We start from the raw sequence: 27,624 nt of genomic DNA on the forward strand, positions 1-27,624 counted from the left end.
CTTAGAGTTGGTGTAGTGAGTGTGTAGGCGCTGACTTAGAGTTGGTGTAGTGAGTGTGTAGGCGGTGACTTAGAGCTGGTGTAGTGAGTGTGTAGGCGGTGACTTAGAGTGTGTGTAGTGAGTGTGTAGGCGGTGACTTAGAGTGTGTGTAGTGAGTGTGTAGGCGGTGACTTAGAGTGTGTGTAGTGAGTGTGTAGGCGGTGACTTAGAGCTGGTGTAGTGAGTGTGTAGGCGCTGACCAGCTGCTCCTCCTCCCTCCGTCAGAGACGGGTGAGATCGACCCGGTGCTGATCGACCGCTACAACACGCCGGGCTTCGTGGGCTGCCTGTCCCGGGTCACGCTGAACGGCGTGGCGCCCCTGAAGGCCGCGCTGCGCCCCGGCCCCGCGGCCGCGCCCGTCACCGCCCACGGCATCCTGGTCCCGTCCAACTGCGGCGCCCAGCCCCTCACCATCTCCCCCCTCGGCGCCGCCCATGACCCCTGGCAGATGGACACCGGTAACGCACGCACGCACGCACGCACGCACGCACGCACGCACGCACGCACGCACGCACGCACACACGCACAAAGGTGCACAGACATGCGGGAGCTTCCCTAGGGGGCGGACCCAGAAGCAGACATGTTGTTCACAGCAGGTTGATCCATGAATGGGAAGATAAACTAAATGTGAGATTCAGTCACGTCTGTTTTGTTTGCGTTAAACACGGCACTGACGTCGACTATTTGTGTTCATTAATTTGATTTCTTTAGTGAATTATTTTAATTTTTTTCGTTGAAAATAAATATACAAACACATCATTTTATTATAAATAAATAAATAAAAAAGAAATAATGAATGACTAGCTGCCACACAATATACTAATCAAACCGATGAATCTGTTTCCACAGCCGGCGCCGTGTTCCCATACAACAACGAGATGATCAGCCGCGAGAAACTAGACCACAACTCTGCCGTCATTGGAGGTAATGGCACAACGTGGACACTGTGACACCGCTGTCAGCAGAGAGCTGCATGAAGAGAGTAGAGGAGGTGCAGACCGCTCCTTCACAGCACGAGGTCAGGTCGGCTTACTGATAACAGAGAGCTGCATGAAGAGAGTAGAGGAGGTGCAGACCGCTCCTTCACAGCACGAGGTCAGGAGAGCTGCATGGAGAGAGTAGAGGAGGTGCAGACCGCTCCTTCACAGCACGAGGTCAGGTCGGCTTATTGATAACAGAGAGCTGCATGGAGAGAGTAGAGGAGGTGCAGACCGCTCCTTCACAGCACGAGGTCAGGTCGGCTTATTGATAACAGAGGACCTCAGGAGGCGGTAGAGAGGTCGTCAGGGGATGGAGGACTGGGCTCTGGGAGGAGGTCTGGGTGGAGCTCTGAGGGGAGCTCTGGGTGGAGCTCTGGGTGGAGCTCTGGGTGGAGGTCTGGGTGGAGCTCTGGGTGGAGGTCTGGGTGGAGGTCTGGGTGGAGGTCTGGGTGGAGGTCTGGGTGGAGCTCTGGGTGGAGGTCTGGGTGGAGGTCTGGGTGGAGCTCTGGGTTGAGGCCTTGTGGTGTAGCGTTCAACGTATGGATCCTCCCTCTGGACCCGGGAGGATCCATACGTTGAACGCTACACCAGACCTTTTGTACGGTGTACAGCCGTAACACGCCTCTGTTTATCTGTATTCTGTGGGGCTAAACACCCACGGCCATTCCCATACCACTATGGTGGTTTGTACGGTGTACAGCCGTAACACGCCTCTGTTTATCTGTATTCTGTGGGGCTAAACACCCACGGCCATGCCCATACCACTATGGTGGTTTGTACGGTGTACAGCCGTAACACGCCTCTGTGTATCTGTATTCTGTGGGGCTAAACACCCACGGCCATGCCCATACCACTATGGTGGTTTGTTTCACGCAGTGAGAATCAAGGTCCTGGCAGATGTGGTGAACGGCTTCACCGATGCTTCTAGAATAGTCAGCGTTCGGATCAAAACAACAAGGCCATAGCCTTACTCAAATCAAAGCGATAAAGGTTAACCTGCCAATAGATCCTTGCTCATGGTCATAACACGAGTGTAATGTCCCGAATGCCCCCCCCAGGGATCGTTGCCGTGGTGGTCTGCCTGGCCCTGGGCGTGCTCGTGTTCCTGGTGCGTCACATGTTCCGCCACAAGGGCTCCTACCACACCAACGAGGCCAAGGGGGCGGAGTCGGCCGACTGCGCCGACGCCGCCATCATCGTGAACGACCCGGCGTTCACCGAGACCATCGAGGAGAGCAAGAAGGAGTGGTTCATCTAGCGCTCCGGGGCGGGGCAGCGGGGACGCCCGGTGACTGACCCGCGGGGAAGCGCGGAGCGATTTATCAAAAAAAAGAAAAAAACATCAACAAAAAAAATACTGCAACGGTCAAAAACTGCAAAGAAACTGTGGCTTTTCATTTTCTGTTACTCGACGCAGCGGGGGGGCATGAAGTGAGGCGCGCGCCTGCTCTGTGTTCCTACATCCTCCCCGTCTTTAACATACGTCAGCGCCTGATGGAGGAGGGGCGCTCCTCCCGCTACAAGCTCCCCGGAGGTTTGAGGAGGTGGATTATAGCAAGTTTTGGGTAAATGAGTTTTATCATTTGTTTTACACTATCTTCTTTAGTGTTCCTAAGGTTGCCACTATTATTTTGTTTTCATTATTTATATTTTATTTGGAGTTATTATATTTTTACATGTATTTATTAATGCTAAGCCAATGATTTTTCATAAATCTGCTTTACAGTATTTTTTATTACTTTTACGCCTTTTTTTGACAACCTTAATGTGTGTGTGAGTGTGTGTGTGTGTGTGTGTGTGTGGATATTTACCCTGCCTGTCCTCAATGAACTGCACAAAAACAGCAGCAAGAAAAGCATATATGTCTTGACAGTATTCTTTGGACTAAGAACGGAACTAGTTAGTACTTCATTCTGGGATATTTTTTTGCATTTCCATAACGCCTGGCAAAGTGTCTTAATGAATAATGAGCTTTGATTGTATGTGGAGACGTTAAATGTTTGCATCTTAATGCCTTTCTTTTTCTTCAGTATTTTTTTGTTGCCAAATTGAAGTGTTTTTTTTAAATAACACTGATCATAAACGTTCCCAAGTCCATCAAAATGATACGAGCCTTTGTCGGTGAGGGAAGTAAATCAGTAAGTGTTAGTAGCAACATCTGTTCAAATGCAATGTGTCGTGGTCAAAAACGTGTGCATCCACGAACCTTATGACATTACAGATAAATTGCTTACAACTCGTCATAATTACTAAGAGATGAGGTTTAAAAAACCTTTCTTATTCAAATTTGAGTATCATTATCTTCAGTGCCGTACCCCTGGATGGTATATTTGATTGACAGATGGACTAAGAATCCCCCTTTTGCTTTTGAGATGCAAACGAATGAAACTTTTTGTACGTCTGAAACTCATGTAGAAAAACCAACCTTACAATGTTGGACACATTGACATGTGATTGTATGTTATGTGTATAGCTCACTGCACACTGTCTTTCTCTTCTCTCCACTAGAGCAGGCTACATTGTCACGCTGGACAGCGGATGACACATTTCTCTTTCTTCACCAACACGATGTTTATTACAAACGCACTTCACACGTTCATTTTTTACAATCTTTTGGATATCAACGATCATATTTAGCTGCATGCAAACCACGCCTTACATTCCACTGGGGCTGACAGGCTGGTGACAGGCTGGTTATGGGCGGGTGCCCAGCCATTACACCAGTTAGACGCACTGCTACAGCCCTGGCTACTGCAGTTGTGTTTCTGAAACTGCAGTTGTGTTTCTGAGTTGGGGTCGTTCCGGTGGTTCGAGGTTATTGCTGGGTTTCTTTAATATCCTACATGTACGCTAGGCAGTTTATTGTCTCACTTTCATGGAAGCATTGAGGTTTTTTCATCGTAAACTGGTTGGATTAGTTAAAAACTTAGCCTCGACTAAGTTAAACAAATAAGAAGTTTGGGCCCATCACCCCCGAAATCACAAATAAAGCATTAAACTAACATTACATTTTTGAGGGACAAAATACAACTGGTTGATGTCTGATAATCAACTTTCGATGTTAGCTTTTGAGTTAATTTGTCAGTATGTTGTGAAGCTGTGAAACAAAATTACTTTACTTCATGTTTTTGTTTCATGAAGTAGAAGAGAAATTGTGATTTTCAAAAAGAAAAAAAATACTTGTTTTGGGCTATTTTCACCTTCATCACTAGCATGTGGCTTAAAGATGGCGGCGGCCATCTTGAAAAGCCTTCTGATAAATAGCAAACTGTAAATGCACCATGGTCCACCTCACTTTCTGCACACTGCGATAAGTCGACCACATATGTTAGCCGTATAGCCCACCTGTACCGATTTCTTGATGTGCTCTCTGTTAGTTATGGGTGTAGTTATGGGCAGCTTCGCTCAACAACATTTCTGAAGATGATTTTCGTGTTGGTTTGACAGTTTGTTTTGGTTGCCTCAGCAACCAGGCCATGGCTCGGCATGATGCAATGTAACAGAACTGACCTCATCCTTCTGACCCAACAGTTTTAAATACATGACAGCTCGTGTCTAAATCTACTTCCAAACAACTTTTTACTTTCAATACACAGATTCCTATTTTAAAAAGGGTTTTTTTTGGCTCAAAATCTTTTCAATGCATTTAGCGTTCCTATTTTTCAAGAGCGTCGGCCTACTGTTCTCTCTGAAGCGGCTTGTCACTGTATATGTTCCACGACATAAATCGTATTCTGCTGTTTCTTTGGTTTTTGACGACTCTGACTAGCAAATAAACAAGCCTTGCCATAATGTGTACGTTGATCCTTACGAACGCAAACTTCTGAAAGCACATTATAAAATAACCGTTTTATTTGTTGAAAATATAAATCAGATACACAATTTAAAAAATGACAACCATTGAACATTTGTTTAAAAAAAAAAACAGCCTTAAAAAAATCAACACCGGGTACTGTCAGCCATCGGACTTGATGAGCCCCCCAAAGTAAGCAGTGATGGTCTTCAGCTTGTTGTTCAGGAAGTTCTGCTCCACCTCCACCCTCCCCCCTGGTCCCGCCAGAGAGGCAATCTGAGGAGAGGAGCAGGTCGTCAGCCTCGGTATCACAGGGGACGGCTATACACCTCAATTAACTACTACTGCTCGTTATCACAGGGGATGGCTATACACCTCAATTAACTACTACTGCCTCGTTATCACAGGGGACGGCTATACACCTCAATTAACTACTACAGCCTCGGTATCACAGGGGACGGCTATACACCTCAATTAACTACTACTGCTCGTTATCACAGGGGACGGCTATACACCTCAATTAACTACTACTGCTCGTTATCACAGGGGATGGCTATACACCTCAATTAACTACTACTGCCTCGTTATCACAGGGGACGGCTATACACCTCAATTAACTACTACTGCTTGTTATCACAGGGGACGGCTAAACACCTCAATTAACTACTACTGCCTCGTTATCACAGGGGACGGCTAAACACCTCAATTAACTACTACTGCTCGTTATCACAGGGGCAGCTACAACAGGCTATACACCTCAATTAACTACTACAGCCTCGTTATCACAGGGGACGGCTATACACCTCAACTAACTACTACTGCTCGTTATCACAGGGGACGGCTATACACCTCAATTAACTACTACTGCTCGTTATCACAGGGGACGGCTATACACCTCAATTAACTACTACTGCTTGTTATCACAGGGGACGGCTAATCACCTCAATTAACTACTACTGCCTCGTTATCACAGGGGCGGCTATACACCTCAATTAACTACTACTGCTCGTTATCACAGGGGAAGCTACCACACCGCTATACACCTCAACTACTGCTGCTGCATCGCTTTCAAGTTCCCCTGCAGTGTTTTCTGCAGTGTTTCTATTCGGTTGCCAATCCCTTCTGCGGTCGATCTTGAATCAGTATTCAATGTACGATATTGAAAAAAGCATTCACTGTTTTATGAAAAGTGAAATATAAGCTAAGCCATCTATTGGAGACTCTGATCACCGTGGACGCCATGGCGATAAATGATGTTGAATGATCCAAAACATAAAAACACACCTGGTTCATGTCCGCATTCCGGGGCAGGAAGTAAACGATGTCGTCGGTGATCAGCTTGGACAGCCTGAAGATCTCAAACGTGTGATTGGTTAAGGAGCGAGACGGATCACCCAGGATGTAGGAGTGGAACATGTAGTACAATAAAATATCAAAGGACTGCGTGGCTCATCAAGGATATCCCTCCGGCTGGATCATGGTCCTGATGTCGAACACCTCGGCCGTGAGGTAGTCCGGCCCGCCCCAGGGCGGCGACAGGAAGACCACGTCGCCACGGAGGCCGGGCGCCAGCTGCAGGAAGTCGCCGAGCAGGAAGTCGATGCGGTCGGCGACGCCGTACACCTCGGCGTTGTGGCGGGCCAGGGCGAGGCGCGACGCGTCGATGTCGATGCCGATGACTGTGGGGGGGGGGGGGGGGGGGACTATGTCAAAATATCTAAAAAACGATTTTTATTTTTTTTTATTTTATCCGCACAGGACAACAAACTCTCTTGAATGGGACGTCCAACAGTTTTTTGTTGTTTTTCCCCTTCCCCCTCACAACCAATGAACTAGGGGGGCCCACCGGCTGATCCTCCGTTTAACTCTCTGGCTGAGTAGCCTTCGTGGTGGTAGGATGTGAACGCGCGGTGAAGGACCCACCTCGCTTCCCGGAGAGTGCGAACTGGATGGCGTTGCCCCCCACGCCGCAGAAGGCGTCGATGACCAGGTGGGAGTCCACGAAGCTCTCCTTCACCCGGAGGGCGATGTGGTGGGCGATCCGCTCTGGGGTGACCGAGAACCAGCCCTCTGGAACACACAGTGAAGGTCACACTACTATACTACTACTATACACATGAACAGGGACACGACGCTATCGAGGACAGAGCAAACCAGACGGTCTGCAGCCACCAGGTCAACCTGGTGCAGATCGAGTGTCGCGTTAAGCCATAACCAGATGATCATTGATCAAATTCACCACGTCTAGACGCCTTCTGGGACCTCCCAGGGCGTTGGTCTTTGAGTTAACTTCACATTTCAGAGTGCAGGCTGAGCCCCTATTGAAAGACCAACACTAAAGATCAGTGTGAGTACCAGGCAGGAGGTAGACGATCACTGATCAATAAAGATCAGTGTGAGTACCAGGCAGAAGGTAGACGATCACTGATCAATAAAGATCAGTGTGAGTACCAGGCAGAAGGTAGACGATCACTGATCAATAAAGATCAGTGTGAGTACCAGGCAGAAGGTAGACGATCACTGATCAATAAAGATCAGTGTACCAGGCAGAAGGTAGACGATCACTGATCAATAAAGATCAGTGTACCAGGCAGAAGGTAGACGATCACTGATCAATAAAGATCTGTGTGAGTACCAGTCAGAAGGTAGACGATCACTGATCAATAAAGATCAGTGTGAGTACCAGGCAGAAGGTAGACGATCACCGAACAGCCAACAGTCTCCTTTAAAGAGACCTGCGTGTGTGATGACTCGTGGGAATTTAGGGAGCGAGAAATAGCCTCATAAAAAGGTAAACAATAACCCAGAAATCTGCTGATCTGACAACCGTTTGTGTTTTACACTAGCGGTGAGGGAATGCGCACACACACACACACACACACACACACACACACACACACACACACACACACACACACACACACACACACACACACACACACACACACACACACACACACACACACACACACACACACACACACACACACACACCGGTGTCCAGGCGGATGCCCTCGTCGAAGCGGGAGAAGAGGCGGTAGCGCTGGGCCCAGTACTTGGCGAGCTCCGGCTCCGCCTTCATGTCCTCCGGCATGTCCTCGCCGCGCCCCCGCCTCCACATCCTGCTCCGGGTCTTCCCGGCCTTCCCGCGCCTCTTCGGTCTTCCCACGTCATCCTCCTCTCCCCTGGCGGGAGCTGGCACAGCACAACGCAGACATCCATTCAGTTGACTTTTCTTTTTGTACATTTTGATTGAATTTGGATAATGACACACCCTTTTCCACTTCAATACATTTAGCGTTTGAACCCCTTGTCTGACCCTTGCCCTGGAGGGGTCTCATTGGTGTATGAGATGGCTCCCAGGGCCGGTCTACACCCTCCTGGGGTCAGAGGGATGGAGGCTCACCTGGGGCCGCCTCCGGGAGCTCCGGCAGGAGGAAGTCTGGGATGTCGAGAGAGTAGATCTCCCGACCCGCCTGCTTGGCCTGGGCCTCCACGTCCTCCTCCTGCACCTCCTCATACATCCACGGCACCCCCTTCTCCTGGACCTCCATCACCTCCCCCAGCACCTCCTCCACGTCCTCCTCCTGCACCTCCTGCAGCACCGTCGCACTCTTCTCCTCCATCACCTCCTGCAGCACCGTCGCACTCTTCTCCTCCAGCACCTCCTCCTCCATCACCTCCTGCAGCACCGTCACACTCTTCTCCTCCAGCACCTCCACACTCTTCTTCTTCTCCTCCTCCTCCTCCCCCCCCCTGCGGGCCGTCTCCGGCAGCCCCCCCCTCTCTGGGGGTGCCGTCCCGCGGGGGTGGGGGGGCCTCCCTGCTGGGGTCCCGGGGGCCCCCTGTAGGGCCCAGGTCAGCGACCAGGACGGCCTGCTCCCGCTCCCTCTGGGCCTTCTGGAGGAAGCCCTGCACCTGGGGGGGGGGGGGGGGGGGGCATTTGATTTAAAAACAAGGAGGTCGACAGATTGAAGGTCAACGCCTACAACCCATTAATGTAGGAATAATAATGGGGAAATCATTGTCAAATAAAAGTAAGACTATTATTTTTTAAAGGGCCCATAAAACCTTGGTCCCAGCGCCTCCCCAGCGTCGAGGCCCTCAGTGAGTAAAGTCACAGAGCCTGAACAGAGGGCGTACTACGCACTGGGATGCACTTTATGGATCAAAAGGAACTCCAATTGAACAATCAATTTGTTAAACAAACACGTATCCGATAGGATGATTTCAGAGCCTCAGAGTCATCATGAGACGACGAGTTAATACGATTTATACAACAATAGGTTCCGTCCAAGTAATTGGCTCGGACAAGAGGCCTTCAATGAGCGCTGATCTAGAGTATGACAGCATTTGGACTTTAACTATACATCTATCACTCCACTGTCCATCTTCTGTACCATTAACTTTATTAACGGTTAATGTGTTGCCAAGCAACACATTAACACATCGCACATCACTGCTGATATTCAGCACACCAGCACTCCCTCTGTGTGATATAGCTGGAGCTACGTCACCTTCTGGAGGGTGGCGCTGATGAGTGGCGTTGTGGCGCCGGGGTCCTCCTCAGGGAAGAAGGTGTGTTTGTTGACCTTCTGGGCGGAGCCTCTCTTCTTAACGTGAGACCGCCGGCTCTTCTGGCTCGGACTGGGTTTGAATGTTAGAACGCTGTCAAACCTGCACACACACACACACACACACACACACACACACACACACACACACACACACACACACACACACACACACACACACACACACACACACACACACACACACACACACACACACACACTCCAATTAGGAGGAGATCATAAGAATCGTATTCAGTTCAATAATAATGTTGCCATTCTCTCATTCTCGTTCTCCCGCACACAAGTCTCAATGAATCCGAATGAACATTTTAATAACACAAATAATAGCAACCCAATAAAGGAGCACTATATAAGCACTCTGCGTCTATATCTGAAATCAATGTATCTAGTTCATATTTTATTAACTCAAATAGCTGATAGATTTGCAGTTAGTAGATCAGCTTATTACTTATTTATAACAGGGAATATAGTGCCCAGTACCTACAGTACATCAAGTAAAGCAGGCTGTAACCTGCTAGGTACAGGCTCTAACCTGCTAGGTTCAGGCTCTAACCTGCTAGGTTCAGGCCCTAACCTGCTAGGTTCAGGCCCTAACCTGCTAGGTTCAGGCTCTAACCTGCTAGGTTCAGGCTGTAACCTGCTAGGTTCAGGCTGTAACCTGCTAGGTACAGACTCTAACCTGCTAGGTTCAGGCTCTAACCTGCTAGGTTCAGGCTCTAACCTGCTAGGTTCAGGCTCTAACCTGCTAGGTTCAGGCTCTAACCTGCTAGGTACAGGCTGTAACCTGCTAGGTACAGGCTCTAACCTGCTAGGTTCAGGCCCTAACCTGCTAGGTTCAGGCCCTAACCTGCTAGGTTCAGGCCCTAACCTGCTAGGTACAGGCTCTAACCTGCTAGGTTCAGGCTCTAACCTGCTAGGTACAGGCTGTAACCTGCTAGGTACAGGCTGTAACCTGCTAGGTACAGGCTGTAACCTGCTAGGTACAGGCTCTAACCTGCTAGGTTCAGGCCCTAACCTGCTAGGTACAGGCTGTAACCTGCTAGGTACAGGCTCTAACCTGCTAGGTTCAGGCTGTAACCTGCTAGGTTCAGGCTCTAACCTGCTAGGTTCAGGCTGTAACCTGCTAGGTACAGGCTCTAACCTGCTAGGTTCAGGCCCTAACCTGCTAGGTACAGGCTGTAACCTGCTAGGTTCAGGCTCTAACCTGCTAGGTTCAGGCTGTAACCTGCTAGGTTCAGGCCCTAACCTGCTAGGTTCAGGCTGTAACCTGCTAGGTACAGGCTGTAACCTGCTAGGTTCAGGCTCTAACCTGCTAGGTTCAGGCTGTAACCTGCTAGGTTCAGGCCCTAACCTGCTAGGTTCAGGCTCTAACCTGCTAGGTACAGGCTGTAACCTGCTAGGTTCAGGCTCTAACCTGCTAGGTCAGAATAGCACAGAGCTCAAACTCACAGGGCGTCAGGTTTGCGCTTGAGGCCCAGTTTATCCCACGCCTCCTCGGTGGATAAACCAGGGAGCTCCTCCACGTCAAGCTCATGACTGCAAGAGAACATAAGGAATCAAATACTACTGGTACTGATACTACTGGTACTGACACTACTGGTACTGACACTACTGGTACTGATACTACTGGTACTACTACTGGTACTGATACTACTGGTACTACTACTGGTACTGATACTACTGGTACTACTGGTACTGATACTACTGGTACTGATACTACTGGTACTACTGGTACTGATACTACTGGTACTGATACTACTGGTACTACTACTGGTACTACTGGTACTGATACTACTGATACTACTGGTACTGACACTACTGGTACTGACACTACTGGTACTGATACTACTGGTACTGGCACTACTGGTACTGATACTGGTACTACTGGTACTGGTACTGACACTACTGGTACTGACACTACTGGTACTGATACTACTGGTACTGACACTACTGGTACTGACACTACTGGTACTGATACTACTGGTACTGATACTACTGGTACTGGTACTACTGGTACTGATACTCCTGGTACTGATACTACTGGTACTGGTACTGGTACTGATACTACTGGTACTGACTTATGCTACAACACGCTACAACTACGTGGATCAAATGAGCTGTGAGGTCACTCATCGCTACACAAGTGTGAAGGTCCCACGTGAATCATACCTTCTTTTGACCTTGGAGCCCCCCCCTGGGAGTTCGTCCTCCTCCTCCTCGTCCTCCCCCCCTCCGGTGTGAGCCCCCCTCCTGTCCGCTCCCTGGGGGTCTCCGCGGGCGCCGCTGTTCTGCTCGGGACCTGTGGTCACACACACGTACATCAGGAACACGGGGGGACACCTCCACACACAACGCTAACGTGCAGCAGCCTCCGCAGCAGGGCTAGGTCCGTAGTAGAACCATCGGTTTAAGTTCACTCATTTCTTACCCGTATCCGAAAGCGACAGCTCTTGCGGTCAGGTTACTGCACTTGGCCGTCATACGTTTTCCGATAATATTTAAAAGTGACATATTATACCACCAGGTGTGAGTGGGATCAGCCTGCCTCTTATGACATCACAGGTGGGCGTGTCCACCTAGATATGTGACGGATAGATGAGCAACGTTTGGTACAGTCCACTGGGTAGGTTGGTAGACTGATCTATCCAGCACACATCTAGTTGGACACGCCCACTAGTGATGTCAGAAGAGGCAGATTTACAAAACGGCTTGTACGGCGAACCCCACTCACACCTGGAGGAGTGATCTGTTAGCCCGTAGCAGTCCTCCCGCTCTCTCTCCCGCTCCTCACCGCGGTTCTCTGCGTCGGTGCTGCTGCCGCCCGCTCTCTTGCGGTCGTTACCGCCGTCGACCGGTTCACCGTGGCCCCCCCCGCCGCCGCCGCCGCTCTGCTCTCCCCCCGCGGCGGTGTGGACACTCATCCCCACCATGAGCTCCACCAGACCGCCCCCCCGCTCGCCCTCCCCCCGCCCCTCACAGTCAGCCTCTCCGCCAGCGGCGCCCGGCTGAGCGATGTCACCCCTCGTCCCATGATGCACCTCTTCCGCCCCGACGGCTCTTCCGTCGTCTCCAGGGTCGGTGGCGCCGGCGTCCGGTTCCCCCGTCGTCCCTTCGTCGTGGCCCCCCTCCCCTCCGCCGCCGGCCGTCCAGCCCTGGGCCGCCCAGTACGTGTACTGGTCCCAGTAGCCGTAGTAGGCCTCGGCGGCGTGCTGGTCCCAGGCGGCCCGGGTGTCCCCGTCGTCCCAGGGAGGGCTCACGGTGTCTGGGTGCTTCTCCAGCCAGCCCTGCCACAGCAGTGCCTGGCCCTGTTGAGCTGGACAACGAGACGCAAAAACAAAAGCAAACACGTGACTCTTAGAAGGGCGGAGGGGGTCAAAGGAATGCACTGAGGTAGGCATTAGGAAGGCTGAACCCTCCCTTTTCCATAACAAAGAACATCCATATGCATTTTCAATTGATAACCTCGACTCTGGAGCCTTTTGTAATACATTTAGAAAACAGCCCGCACAAACACAGGAGTCCCTGAGGGTAGCATGTGACCTGCTCACCCCAGTACGTCTCCCAGCCTTCGTCCTGCGCCTCTACTGGTGTCTCTACTGGTGTCTCTGCTGGTGTCTCCTCTGCTGCTTCTGTCACCATCTGGCCCTCTGCTGGGAAGAGTGGACAGACTTCAGAGACCATCATCGGACCATCAATTCTCTGGTGCTAACCGTGAAATATGACTACATAGTCGGTAAACGGATCCGAATACAAATAGCAACCATGAAGCTGTGGTTGTGGGTGATTTTTATTCACAATAATTCTTTATTTTTATTCATTTGTAGACCTTGATAAAAAATAATTGAACACCACGCATGTGATGACTTGAGGTGTATTACCTTGCAGTCTTTCTTGCTCCTTCTCTGCCTGTTCTTTTTCTCCCATGTCAACCACATCTTCCTCCTCCTCCTCCTCTTCTGCTGGCGCCGCCCAGTGGTTGGGAGCTCTCCGCTTCACTCTCCTAACCTGTCAGAGATGAATAGAGAATGACGTGGGGTTGTGTGTGCTGTTCAGCTGTGTGTAATGACGTGGGGTTGTGTGTGCTGTTCAGCTGTGTGTAATGACGTGGGGTTGTGTGTGCTGTTCAGCTGTGTGTAATGACGTGGGGTTGTGTGTGCTGTTCAGCTGTGTGTAATGACGTGGGGTTGTGTGTGCTGTTCAGCTGTGTGTAATGACGTGGGGTTGTGTGTGCTGTTCAGCTGTGTGTAATGACGTGGGGTTGTGTGTGCTGTTCAGCTGTGTGTAATGACGTGGGGTTGTGTGTGCTGTTCAGCTGTGTGTAATGACGTGGGGTTGTGTGTGCTGTTCAGCTGTGTGTAATGACGTGGGGTTGTGTGTGCTGTTCAGCTGTGTGTAATGACGTGGGGTTGTGTGTGCTGTTCAGCTGTGTGTAATTAAAATTGTTAAAGTGGAAGCTGCCCCGGCGGTCTCTTACGGTTTTCTTTTTTACAGAGTGACTTGCGAAGGCAACAGGTAGACCCATGCTGGCCATCAGTTGAGCCTCTTCATCCAACAGTTCATCCTCCACCTCTTCCTCCTCCTCCTCCTCCTCCTCAACCTCATCGTCCACTACATCTCCTTCATCTTCTTCAAAGTCTTCAAGATCTAAATTGAGGTATGGGAAATATTTAATTCCATGAGGTCCTGGTCTTAGTATGATCCACAGTTTCAAGTCAAGATCTCCTTCTTATTGGACATACCTTGCGGTTCAGATGTGGCCTTGTTAGAGTTGAGGTATCTGTTGTCAGAGCAATATAATTCACGGTCCCTGTAGGTTTCGGGTTATAGTGATTGTCATGACTGAATTAGATCATGCTTTTCTTACATCTTGAAATAGAAATAAACAGAAAGGAGGCTGTTAAATTAATGCTTGGGATACTTACTGTACAAAGGCTCTGGAACAGAGGCAATGCGTGGTTTGCTTGTCCGATTTGTTCGAGGAAAAGAAAATATCCGCAACCAAGCTCCACCGGCTCGTTTCGATCATCATGTTGATATTGATCACGTTCTCACAACAAAGTAGTGAAAAGACAGTACAGTACGCTAAGTATGTCCTTCATTCATGATGGACTTACCCAAAATAAGATGTCTACAAATGGGTTATCAGAAACAGACGTCTACTTCCAACTGTACAGGTTGATAAGAAACAAAACCAGACACCTGCATGTACATTTGCATGTAAAAAGTTCACGTTTCAGGTATGACTCGAACGTAAACACATGGTAGGAGAATTATGTGTAAATAGCCGAACTTCCGGATGATTTCCGGGGTAGGAGTGTCGCCTGAGAAGGGTCCGGGTAGATCAGTCTATCGCTACTTCTTTCATGTCTACCCGGCAGCACATGATTCAAACTAAATATTAATTAAAAGGTAAGAATCTGGAGATTTCGTGGATATGTATTATACAAGCAATGCATGATTGTCTCATCTTTCTAATCGGCTTAAAAGCAAAGTAGACATCGTTGTTGAATTCAATTTTGATGTTGAAAATGTCCCAGTAACTTCATAATGTCAGTCCGAGGTTGCTGTCAAATTACATTATAATGTGTTATCGATCGATTGGATATATTCAAGACCTGTCAATCGCCGTAATTATATATTTTTTACAAAATAAATAAATAAACCTAAATGAAGTAGAATATTTATGCTGTTAGCGAAGCCCATGTTGGTAAATGTGGCCACGTCCTAATGATTGTTGTTGCGTTTGCCCGCTGGGACCCAAGGTTCTGCAGTACTAATAAGATAGTGTTGCAAACAGCTTTAAAATATTGCGGTTTTAACCCTTGTTGATACATTTAAAATGTTACACGGATTATACGATGCATGTCTTGGTTTAGCATTTACAATGGCACATTATGTTCCTTATATAATCATATCCACATTTGATATGATTGCATTAAATTCAACTCAAAATATGTACACAATTTTAGTAGCTATCACTATGCATCCGAACAAATAAAAACAAGAATAATTTCCAGAGTGTGTTATGCTTGTGAAACATGTTATGTTTATTTGTTTGGTGCCCTACCTGTTACTAGGGTCAGCCTGCTCTGAGCTAAGCTGTGGGACTTGGAGCTGGTCAGCTCTCGGACTGGTTGCTGGCCAAGATACCAGTATGTCAGACGTCGGGAACCAGTCCTGCCTGGCCACAGCGGAAGATTTTACCTCCTTCCTGGTATTGTGTGTGTGTGTGTGTGTGTGTGTGTGTGTGTGTGTGTGTGTGTGTGTGTGTGTGTGTGTGTGTGTGTGTGTGTGTGTGTGTGTGTGTGTGTGTGTGTGTGTGTGTGTGTGTGTGTGTGTGCCTATTCCCATGTGGACTAGTTGGATACATGTATTGGGGCTATCAAATACCACTCCAAATAGTCCAAATGAATTTGGACTATTTGGAGGGTGCTACGTTTTAACGGTGATCTCAGGTGTTGATCATAAGGCTGTGATGTGTCTCCGCCCAGCTGTGTGTCTTCCATTCACTGGAGCAGTGGGCTGGACTGGGCAAGGCCGAGGATTACCTCAGCGTCATGGAGTACCTGCTGTGGGTCTTCACCCCTCTGGCTGTGGTCTTCATCCTGCCCTTCCTCATCGTCATCCTCCTCTACCTCTCCATACTCTTTGTCCACGTATTTAAGGTACAAACCCTGCTTTGAGGATTTTTAGAGACTCCTAATCCAGTTTTGTTTTGAAATATATAATACATCCTATACATTTGTGTTTGAACATTATCATGTTCAAACACATGCATAGCAAGCTTGTCAAAACTTTTTGTTTCACATTTACGTTTATTGCAGTATTGTCATCAAGCTATATTACAAATATAATACATGTATAAGTATTATATTTGTATTATTAAAAGATAATTTGAGCTAGGCAGTGCACCTCTCCTAATTATTATAATGATCAACAAATAAAAAAATCAATCCTATTTCCCTCCGGGAGGGAAAACCGGGAGTGTAGCCCGACTTCCGTGCTTACATTGCAGTTAGTAAACCTGGAAGTCCCAGGAACCACGTTAAAACCAACCTTGGTGCATGTAAACACACTGATTGTTGTTTTGAAAAACAGTAGAGTCGTGGAAAACGGAGAATACAGATTCTTTAGCCCGCTGCTGTGACACTCGTGAACCGTCTGTGTGTGTCTCGGCCGCGCAGAGGAAGAACCAACTGAAGGACGCGTACTGCAACAACCTCTGGGACGGCGCCAGGAAGACCCTGGCTACTCTCTGGGATGGCCACGGCGCCATATGGCATGGTAGGGGTCATGGGCCCACTGGGAATGGCCATGGAACGCTCGCTTGGACTTCATTTATCTCTCAGCGCTGTTAAATAATGTTTTGTTTTAAATCGTGAACGAGCACAAAGTTTATTAACCTTTTTAGTTGTTTTACATGTATGACATTTATATTGTGTGTGTGTGTGTGTGTGTGTGTGTGTGTGTGTGTGTGTGTGTGTGTGTGTGTGTGTGTGTGTGTGTGTGTGTGTGTGTGTGTGTGTGTGTGTGTGTGTGTGTTTGTGGGCACGTGCGTGATTCTGATGATCGCGGTTAGTGAGTCACCGTCTGTTGCACAACAGAAGTAAACATCAAACGACCCCAAACAAACAAACAAACAAACAAACAAACAAACAAACAAACAAACATCTATTAAACTGGTAAAACACAGCGGCGAGAACACGAAAGAAAGCCTCAACAAGTCACGAAGCTGAGCATATTTTGGTACACAAATATCAAAGTAGGGAAATGATGTTATGATGTTTATTCCAGATGTGACTGATAAACAACGCAGTAGAGCTTCCCTCTGGTGGCATATCATTTGTTTGGTTGATTGTTTGAATAATTCTGAAGAAACACAAATGAACCTGGTAACAAGTCCCAGTGAACGGTTTTCCTTCTAGTTTGTTGACTATTATGTCGAAACTTGATCCGGTGTCAATGTCCAACATTAAGAACCGTGTCAAACAATGGTCCATCTTCAGGTCAATGATTTAACTTGAACCTCTGTTCTGCACCAGCACCATTTACTGACAGTGGACTGAACGTTACAGGAGAGTATTGGTAGACCCGATAGGCGTACAGAGCCATAAAACACTACCTAGTGCAGAAACTCACACACATGAGCGTGATACTGCCGGTGTTTAACTGAGGAAACTCCCACACTCATCGGCCCAAAGGCAGAACTAAAAGTGGGCCACAAATGTACTTGTGAAAACGGCCATTTATAATATGTTTATTGACACTAGAGTGTTAAAGAAGAGGACAAGGAGGCTGTTTATAATGGCACATTTAATCTGTTGTGGTATTTAGAAATCCTTAGCCTAAGCGCATGCTGGGCGCCCCAGCTGTAGCTAAAGTCCCCCCCAGCTCAGGCTAAAGACTCAACATTCAACTATCTCAAGTCCCTGCCTTCAAGCCTGCTAGCCCAATGCGTGCTTTCTTTATACGTTACAGTATTTTCCAACCAAGTGATCCGCCGTGCGTTTCAAAGACCGAAATGAAATTTAATAAAGCGCTCAGCTTTTGAAAACTTGACCTATTTGTAACTGTTTCATTGTCAGGTTATGAAGTCCATGGCATGGAGAAGATCCCAGAAGAAGGGGCAGCGCTGATCGTGTACTACCATGGAGCCATCCCCATTGACTACTACTACTTCCTGGCCAGTGTTCTCCTCCAGAAGGGGCGCACCTGCCACTCGGTCGCCGACCACCTCGTCTTTAAGATCCCAGGTATGCCTGGGCTACATATGCATTCAGGGGGTATACATTATTCTTAAAGGGGAGATGTGACGCTCTAGATGGAAGCACAACCCTCTTATAGTCGGTAGAAGCCCAGTATGGTGTCGCCCCTTTTAGGATATTCATAGTCATAACTGAGGCGTAATCCTGTATTTAAATTCCCACACACGCACGCAAGAACACACTTCGCTAGGCAGGCAGACACGCAGACATGCTCGCACATGCACTCACACACTTAGTCATACATACATACACACACACACACGCACACAGACACACATAAAGCAACATCAAATTACCAGGAAGACGGCATAATCTTCAATGCTAATCCTTGTTTCAACTCAGAAAACCTTTAATGTTTTTTGTACCAATATGTTTGGAGGTAGAACAAGGTAGGATAAAGACAGGATTAAATCACCAGGATTACAGTATCCGTAAGGAAGATGAATCATGATCTCATCTCAGCATATGGAAAGCCTTAATTGTTCCATATGTTAATCTGTTTCTGTGAACAAATCAACATATGGAAGCGTTAGAAACAAATAGTTCCCACAGTGCTTGATTACATGAAAACAAACGATCCAATTATAGTTTGGCCTCCTGCAATGATGTGATTCTTCAAATGTAATTAGTAGACTGATTGCAGGACCATGACCAAGGGAATTGTGATTAAAGCCTCTGACATAAAATAACACAAAGTTTTATTGTGCAAGAAGCAACAAATCTGTACAGATCAATATTAGAAATGTTAGTGTAAACCCTTTGTCTGGTTGGTTCAGGGTCAGGGCTGTGATAGAAATCGAATCTCACGATGAACACTGTGAAGTGTAACATCCACACACTGTCGTAAAAGGATACAAATGTCCATATTTGATTAGCAATAATAACCAATAAGTAATGAATGGTAAACGACAAGCTACAAATCATTGCATTACAATTTATTTCCCATGACTTGTTTAGTGCTTGCTAGATGTATAAATTACAAAGTTAATAACGAAAACACGTCTTTGCCCCAGCAGGGGCTACAATACGTTTAGATATTGTCGGTAACTCAGTAAATGTTTCGGCATTGTCAGGTCGTTTTTCAGTTCTTGTAATTTGTACAAGCCTTTCTTTTTGTACGAACACAATGTCTCTTAGCACAATGTCACTGAGGTAGTGGGTTGTACTAAGTCTCATAAATCAGACGTTAGAGGCAGACTAGTTAAAACGTAGCAAAGCAAAAAGGTTAAAAATAAACTAGAGTATATATAGTAGAAGCACAGCATGTGCTCTAGCACCTTTATGAGGAGTTATGACTACATGCTTGACCCATTAGCGGGTTGAGACGCACACACACACGCACACGCACACACACGCACACGCACACGCACACAAACACCAAAACACACACACACACACAACAAAACACGCACACACACACACACACACACTAACAAACACACTCCAACCCTGTTGCTAGACGACCACACCACCAACACATGGTTAGTTGTCGCTCTGTCTTGCGCTGCTCCTGACTCTGGCCTCCTCTGCTTCGGTCTGGCTCCCCGTCCGCTGCTCCTGACTCTGGCCTCCTCTGCTTCGGTCTGGCTCCCCGTCTGCTCCTGACTCTGGCCTCCTCTGCTTCGGTCTGGCTCCCCGTCTGCTCCTGACTCTGGCCTCCTCTGCTTCGGTCTGGCTCCCCGTCTGCTCCTGACTCTGGCCTCCTCTGCTTCGGTCTGGCTCCCCGTCCGCTGCTCCTGACTCTGGCCTCCTCTGCTTCGGTCTGGCTCCCCGTCCTGGCCCAGGCATCAAGCCCCTGCTGGAGGTGTTCAGCGTGATCCACGGCCCCCAGGAGGAGTGCGTGCGGGCGCTGCGCGGCGGCCACCTGCTGGGCATCTCGCCGGGCGGCGTGCGGGAGGCGCTGTTCAGCGACGAGACGTACCCCCTGATCTGGGGCCACCGCCGGGGCTTCGCCCAGGTAGCCATCGACGCCCAGGTGGTAAGGCCGCCGCCCACCCCACGCCCTCGTCAGCCTCATCATCGCCGTCGCCGTCGTAGAGCGTCTGTGCAATGAGGCGGTTTTGTTTGTTTGTTTTATTTAAAGCTAATAATAATAATAATACATTTTATTTATGGGCGCCTACAAACATAATAGAACGGTGTACAAGGGAACAGAGTGGGGTCATTGTAGTCCCAAGAAGGCAGCTGAAAGGGAGTAGGCTTGTCTGAGTAGACGTTTTCAGGGGAGGTTCTAAGGTGATGATGGAGTTGGCGTGTTGGCTGTCCTGAGGCAGAGCGCTCCTGAGGTGGGGGGCTGAGCCACCGAATGCCGTTGACCCCATGGTAACCACGCTCCTCTCCGCCTCTCCCTCTCCTGAGGTGGGGGGCTGAGCGACCCAATGCCGTTGACCCCGTGGTAACCACGCTCCTCTCTGCCTCTCGCAGCCCATCATACCGATGTTCACGCGGAATTTGCGGGAAGGCTTCAGATCGCTGGGAAGGCTGAGTAAGTGCCGAATGAGCAGTTTACACACGGTATCCCAGCCTTATGTTGTACAAACCCTCAGGTTCATTCCTCCAGTGGATCCAAGGTGTGACGGGTGACACAGCGACAGCATGTACAGATTCAATTCCTTGTTCCTATTTATTTATTTATATATATATAAACAGTATATATACTGACTGTCTTGGATTCTCTCTTGCACTTGAATCTGTCCCACGGGCCATGTGCTTATCAGAAGGCCAACGTTCCCTCCCTGCCTAATCTGTGGTCACTCAGCCGCTGAAGGGCTGTCCGCTCTAAGCACCTCTTATCTACATTTCCCGCCATGCTAGCTCATGCCCCTTACGCCGCCCTTATATGTACCGTAGGTAAGAACGAAGCATTGAGAGCAGAAGAAAGCAGGCTATAGAAAATATGAAAAGCCCCCCCCAGATATTCTCAGAGAGCATTTCATAGACAGCTGATTAAGTTCAACTCAAATGATAGCTTATTGTGTATACAGTGTATTGTATAAACAGCACCTTTAACTCTTACTCACTTATATATCCCTTATCTACTTATACTGACGTTGGCATGTTGTTTCTCTCCCCGTAGAGTTTTTCCGTTGGCTTTATGAGCGGTTTCGACTGCCGTTCGCTCCGATTTATGGTGGCTTTCCGGTCAAGTTCCGTACGTACTTGGGGGACCCGATCCCGTACGACCCCAACGTAAACGCTGTGGAATTAGCAGCTAAAGTAAGTATGCCTTTTGAATACGATGTCCTCAATAGAGGTGCACTCACTGGAGAGGCTGCCCTCCATAAATGTATTTAAATGTCATTATGGAAGGCAACTTGTCATTCTGTAGGTTTCTTTCTGGACAAACTCTTGACCACGCTTTGCTGTAGAGGATATTTTATTGGTGCATCCTTGTCATCTACTTTTCCACAAGACTGTGATTATTAACTCCTACATGTGTAATTAATCAAGCATGTCTTTATTTTGTTTCCATACTACATGTCATCATAAATGCATAGAAGGAAAAAAAAGAAAAACGAAGGTGTCTTTCTGCTTTTTTCTATTCTCTTACACTTTGGACGTTTGCTCGTAACAGCATATAGTCGGCTCGGTTCTCCAGAGCCGTCCTAGATGCTCTGATGTACACAGGTCTCTTAACCAGGGCCGTCTCCTGTGCCTCCCTGTAGCTGTGTGAACCTTAAAGGGAACCCCGTGGTTTTGATTCGACTGTGTTCTGAATGAGTTCCTGGTATCCACTATGATACCAGCTCTACTGACGCAGTGTCGCCCTCCGGCCACCAGGTGCGTCAGTAGAGCTGGTATCCACGATACCAGCTCTACTGACGCAGTGTCGCCCTCCGGCCACCAGGTGCGTCAGTAGAGCTGGTATCCACTATGATACCAGCTCTACTGACGCAGTGTCGCCCTCCGGCCACCAGGTGCGTCAGTAGAGCTGGTATCCACTATGATACCAGCTCTACTGACGCAGTGTCGCCCTCCGGCCACCAGGTGCGTCAGTAGAGCTGGTATCCACTATTAACTAGCTCTACTGATGCAGTGTCGCCCTCCGGCCACCAGGTGCAGCAGGCTGTGCAGTCGCTCGTGGACCGCCACCAGGAGATCCCGGGCAACGTGCTCCGGGCCCTGCTCGAGCGCTTCCCCTCCAAACACAAAGAGGAGTGAGGGTCAGAGCGCTGCTGGGCCCTCGGGAACACAGTGAGGGGTCAGCAAAGAGCTGCTGGGCCCTCAGGAACACAGTGAGGGCACGTTGAGACCTGCACCAGCACTCACAAGAGGAGAAGAACATTATCTCACTACCACTTACAAGAGGAGAAGAATACTATCACAGCATCACACTCACACTGACAAGAGAAGAACAGCATCACACTCACACTGACAAGAGAAGAACAGCATCACACTCACACTGACAAGAGGAGAACAGCATCACACTCACACTGACGAGAGGAACCCGCACATACGTTTTAAATGTCCCTAAGTAGAACAGTGGTTATCAAATAAACATAACTACTAGGGGTGTGCATCGTTCCTTTATTGGACGATTTTGACCAATCAGATCGCTCGAAATACATTGTTTTTTTTCGACCAATCAGATAGCTCGAAAGAAATATGTATTTTTTTTTTTTTTTACCTTGAGCATAGCTAAGGCTAAGATGTAGCTTAGCCTATGCACAATAGTTGATCATTGTACAGTATTTAAAATTATGTGGGGGGGGGGGGGAAACCTCATTCTTTTCTATACATGTAACCCTTTAGATCTTCAAAATATTACTTGGTGCCGATCACTTTCGCTTAAAATTATTTATTTTCCACGAAAATATCCATATTCTCAAGACTGAAGTAAATCCAATACGTTGTGTATATGTTGTACGTCCAGGGGGTTGAAGCCTCTTTGGTTTTAGGCGTTTTATTTTATCCAACTTTAGTAATGATCATCTCAAACAAGGCCCAATAAGAAGGTCAAGAGTGAAGCGCAGTGTCACTGCTGCTTGGCGTACAGCAGTTCTGGAAGTGCAGTGCTTTCTGTCCAATGAAAGCGACAGCTTTGCAGCTACACTCAGACTACCCTAGCACGCAGTGGGCTGCACGTGTTAGCTATTGAAGGGATTCGGCAATGGGCTGTTCGTCCCCTTGGTAGCAGTTGATGGCATGTTCTTTGACTTCTGTCGGGAGAATGTGCAACGCTGAATGAAGAGTAACCTAGGGTAAGGAAATGGCCGTAAATATATTTGGCTGTATGCATCATTGGTTATGAATATGTAATGGTTTGTCTGTGCAGTGTAATGTGTGTTGATGCAGCTTTAGATTAACCTGTGTTGAACTGGTGTGTTGCCATGTACAGAATGTATTGATCAATTGGTCATGTTTGCGCCAAGGTGTTGTTTTGCCACTGAATTGTATTGTGGTGTATAGTGTTTGTATGTGGCTGTATATTTCTATTCCTTTTATTGAACTACTCTGATTCTACCGTTTTTGCCTACTTTCAAATTGAACTGCCAATGTTTAAAGGCATATCGTTTTATGCCTTTTTTTTATGTGAAAATTATTTTTTGTCAATTACAAAATATTTAAATGTTATACATGTGTGACAAAAAAAAGCCTGTCTAACCCATCAATTATATATATTTTTTGAGATTTTTCATTAAATGTACTGTCAAATGAAGTAATATACACTATTTGCACTTTCAAAAATCGGAGGTCCAATTGCAAACTATTGCGATCCAGGACTGTGAAGTCATCCTGAATAAATATATTTTACTATGACGTTGGTCCACTGTGGTTTCTGATCTATGGAGAGCAGAGAGTTGAAGCTAAGGCCATGATTCCAACTGTTAAATATTCAAGGGGCTTCATTAACTCTGGTGTACTTGACCTTTCCAAGGTTCACTATTTAAGGTAACTTAACAAGTGAACTCCGATCAGTATAATATAAATAATGTATCTATGAAGATATAAGTACATGAACAGGCATATCTCTCTAACATATTCACTATTAATTAATGTATTTTGAGTTTTGTTCCATTCATATACTTCATGAATGTAACTCAGAAGGGGTAAAAAGCTCTTAGGGATCACAAATATATGTAATGTATTCTGTCGCCCTTGTAGATAATATTATGTTGTATTTATTTACATAGGCTATATGTTGCAGTCATTCAATTGAATGGTTTGTACTTTAATTATAAGACATCCTTTAGATTTCTGGAATTTCCATAAACGTTTAACAGAATAGTGTTCTCCAAGGACAACAGATGTAAATTAGCCTTGTGGCTAGAATCTTGCTCAATTATATATTGTGCGTTGTCCCTGTCAAATAAACATAAATTAAATAATCTCTTTAATATCGGTGTCTCCGACGCAGACATTATTCTAGAAAGTTTTCAGAACTGGATACTTGAATGAGTCAAAGGTGTGCAGGGTCTACAGTTAAGACCGAAATGAATTCATGCACACAAACTGCAAAGGAGAAATGATTGGGAAGGATTCTTCCTATTTACCAACAACTCAATTAAATTGACAAATCCAAGCAAGGAAAAAAAACGTTAGGCTAGGAAAATGACCACAGTGTACTTTATTAAATGCATTTTGGTACTTGTGTGTTGCATCAGATTCAAATAAAAATTTACAAAAATCCATTATATACAAAAATGTCATGTTATTTTTTTTACTGTTCATTGTTTTTTTTTGTTTTTTTTACAATAAAATCGACTTCTTTCATTAGAACATTTTTTCTCACCTCAGACTTGTATCACACAATGCAACCTACTGAAAATATCATTGGTTAGGTTTTTTGTCTTTCATCTTTTGTCTTTTTTAAATACACCAAATACGCCACACTATGTTTTACTCTGCGGTTGCCCATAGCAACAACCGTCAAGGTGGATGGAACTCCTAAAGACACCCTTCACGATCACAACTCAGAAGAAAGGAATGTTTCTTTTTTGAACATGGACATTTTGAATACACTTATTTACAAATAGTTTACACTTGTTACGGGTTCTTAAGTCTATCATTTGTGAACCTCAATTCTTTGCGAACTGAATCCGTTTTAAATGGACTTTGTCTGTACAGTGTGTTTATACAAGTCAACAACGACACGAAATGCCCACATTGCCAAAATACTATTTTTTTTTGTTACTGTGCTCGTACTCAAGGCTGGATTTACACAGACAAACCAGGAGAAGAAAGTACAGAATGTGCTCTCTCTTGACCGGATGAAGTGAATTGGACTGTCACGACTCCGACTGACCCGGCTGCGACTGGCTCACAGGTAGTAAGTACAGGATCTGAGTTATTGCTTTTCCTTGTCCTGTGTAAATGCAGCCCCTGTCCATTGGCGGGCCCCGGTCATGTCTCTAGTTCTCAGTTCTCTGGAGGGCCTACGCTCAGAAGTAGGACATGATGGGAGTTGTTTCGCTGCCAAGATGAAACATCTCTTTGCCTCGGGACCTGGCACTACTCTCACCAAAGACATCGGTCGACCTGGCGTTGTTAAGTCAGCGCATAAAACGTGGGAAGCTCCGGGTGGAAAAGAACATTGCGATCGTCACCCTTCTTCTCACGCATTGGCAAAGAAGATCAAACACGTATACTATGTGCCTCCGGACCAAATGTAAGCACAGTAACTACTTCCACCGATTAATGCCACTGAAAAGTGTCCAAAGAAATAATACTCTTGAAGTCTCACGCGCATACACGCACGTCCATGCACGCACGCACACACACACACACAGGCACGCACACACACACACACACACACACACACACACACACACACACACACACACACACACACACACACACACACACACACACACACACACACACACACACACAGGGGATAAAAGAATGTCCTGACTGATGAGGTTGAAATAAGGAAGAGATTAACAACACATGTCTTTAGGTGAACCAACCCTGTACAAGCAGCTTATTACCATGACGACAGATGAGTACCAGAATGAGGTCATCCCGTCTCACACAGCAGCACTACCTGCCCTCGCGCCCATTCACACACTAACGCTCTACGTAGTATCTTGTTAAATTCATATAATTCCATTAATTATTAATTCCTTAAATTTCTTTAGTATCATTTTCACAGTTGTACAAATAACGATGATCATGTATTATCAAGGATCTATGTTTTGCACATAAGAAAAAAATAATAACATGGACCAACAGGGCTCCACCTGTGAACTACCACCTGTTAACTACCACCTGTGCACTACTCCACACACCATTGCTTCTGGAGGCAACCGGTCCTCTGCAAGTGTTGCCTTGCATAGCAACCACTGCAAAGAAATGAAAATATGCACGTAAAAACCAATCCGATCTGCCGCTGGCTTGGCAGAATTGATCCTGCATGTTAACTAGAGATGAGGTAGCTTCCATGTACACCACAACCGTTATTATGTCTGCATATGGTGAAGAAATCTTTACAGTGTCGATGACGCAAAAATTGCTTAAACAAATAATGATCCAAATGAAACCCAAATGGGACCTGTACACAGTAACCGAGGGAATGCAGGACATTTTGTGAGACAGAGTTCAGCCAATTGAAGTCGTATGTTACCTTTACGTTTTTCGTTCCCTATTTTGAATGAAAATCTCCTTAAAATATAAAAGAAACAGTTGGGGGAGAGACACCCCACCTCTGTATTGCTTAATCACCAAGTCATTTTAGTTATTGTGTGAGTGCTACTGTTAACCTGTGCGACCGTCCAAAAAGTCAGAGTCTATCGTGTGTTGGTTGCTGCGTATAGTTTAAAGGAACCCTGAAACCTTGATTCAATAAGACTGCCTTTATAACACACAGTTAATCATTTGAGATATTGCGTACAATTAATTAATGGACAGAATGACGTCATTTTCCAAAGCTTAGAATATAAATAAGTGCACACACGTCTCCTGCCATTGCAATGACTTGGTAGTTACACAATTTCACCCGAGAATGGCAACAATTATGCAATGCAGATAAGGTAACAAAATTGCATCCTAGTGTGCTCATATCTTATAGTTTGGTGAAACCTTTTATTCCCCATTTTCAGATTAACACGGATCACAGAAGAATATGTTCATGTTTTGTATTTCCCTGAATCTCAAGTTACTAATAATCGTATACAAAATCATGTCTGTATGCCTTCATTGCAGAGGTGTTAAGAGTAGGGAACACATGTGTAGCTCGTTAAGTTAATTATTGGTATGGGGCTGTGCCATAATTAACGTGATGAGACACACCCCTGGTGTCACACTTCTGTGATAAAGACCTCTGCGATACAGTAGAACCCTATTTGCAAAGGCAAGATTGCTTGCAGGTTATTTGCGCCTGTATCGTATACAGTTCTCCCTGGAAGGACGGGACCTGAACACTTTAGGATTCAAAAAAATTGTAACTGATGAAATACAATATGATTAGCTTAATTGGTGTCGATGAGAGAGTGTACATGGAAGGAAACAT

At 46.7% G+C, this 27,624-nt stretch overlaps 3 protein-coding genes across 3 annotated transcripts in view; 2 read left to right on the plus strand and 1 right to left on the minus strand.

Moving 5' to 3' along the window:
* Positions 1-2,278, plus strand: part of cntnap2b (contactin associated protein 2b) — a 27,330-nt gene extending 25,052 nt beyond the window's left edge. The window contains exons 23-25 of the mRNA XM_056596788.1: positions 265-498; positions 890-964; positions 2,079-2,278. Of these exons, the coding sequence (XP_056452763.1) occupies positions 265-498; positions 890-964; positions 2,079-2,278 (509 nt within the window). The remainder of the gene's footprint in view (positions 1-264; positions 499-889; positions 965-2,078) is intronic.
* Positions 2,279-3,558: 1,280 nt separating this feature from the next.
* On the minus strand, positions 3,559-14,728 carry tgs1 (trimethylguanosine synthase 1). The gene is made up of 17 exons (XM_056596127.1): positions 14,331-14,728; positions 14,148-14,215; positions 13,883-14,052; positions 13,287-13,413; positions 12,957-13,058; positions 12,200-12,721; positions 11,578-11,707; positions 10,858-10,944; positions 9,331-9,490; positions 8,588-8,731; positions 8,419-8,496; positions 8,220-8,385; positions 7,808-8,008; positions 6,737-6,883; positions 6,276-6,492; positions 6,098-6,176; positions 3,559-5,089 (listed from the first exon to the last, which is right to left on the minus strand). The coding sequence occupies exons 1-17, from the start codon at positions 14,435-14,437 to the stop codon at positions 4,976-4,978; spliced, it is 2,619 nt and encodes an 872-aa protein (XP_056452102.1). The 5' UTR covers positions 14,438-14,728; the 3' UTR covers positions 3,559-4,975.
* tmem68 (transmembrane protein 68) lies at positions 14,714-24,708 on the plus strand. The gene is made up of 9 exons (XM_056596823.1): positions 14,714-14,817; positions 15,486-15,622; positions 15,900-16,073; positions 16,593-16,692; positions 17,994-18,161; positions 19,958-20,151; positions 20,598-20,658; positions 21,250-21,389; positions 22,230-24,708. Exons 2-9 carry the CDS (start codon positions 15,563-15,565, stop codon positions 22,332-22,334), a joined length of 1,002 nt encoding a protein of 333 aa, XP_056452798.1. The 5' UTR covers positions 14,714-14,817; positions 15,486-15,562; the 3' UTR covers positions 22,335-24,708.
* The last annotated feature ends 2,916 nt before the right edge of the window (positions 24,709-27,624 follow it).

Source organism: Gadus chalcogrammus, chromosome 8 (assembly GCF_026213295.1).
Source record: "Gadus chalcogrammus isolate NIFS_2021 chromosome 8, NIFS_Gcha_1.0, whole genome shotgun sequence".
Taxonomy (NCBI): domain Eukaryota; kingdom Metazoa; phylum Chordata; class Actinopteri; order Gadiformes; family Gadidae; genus Gadus; species Gadus chalcogrammus.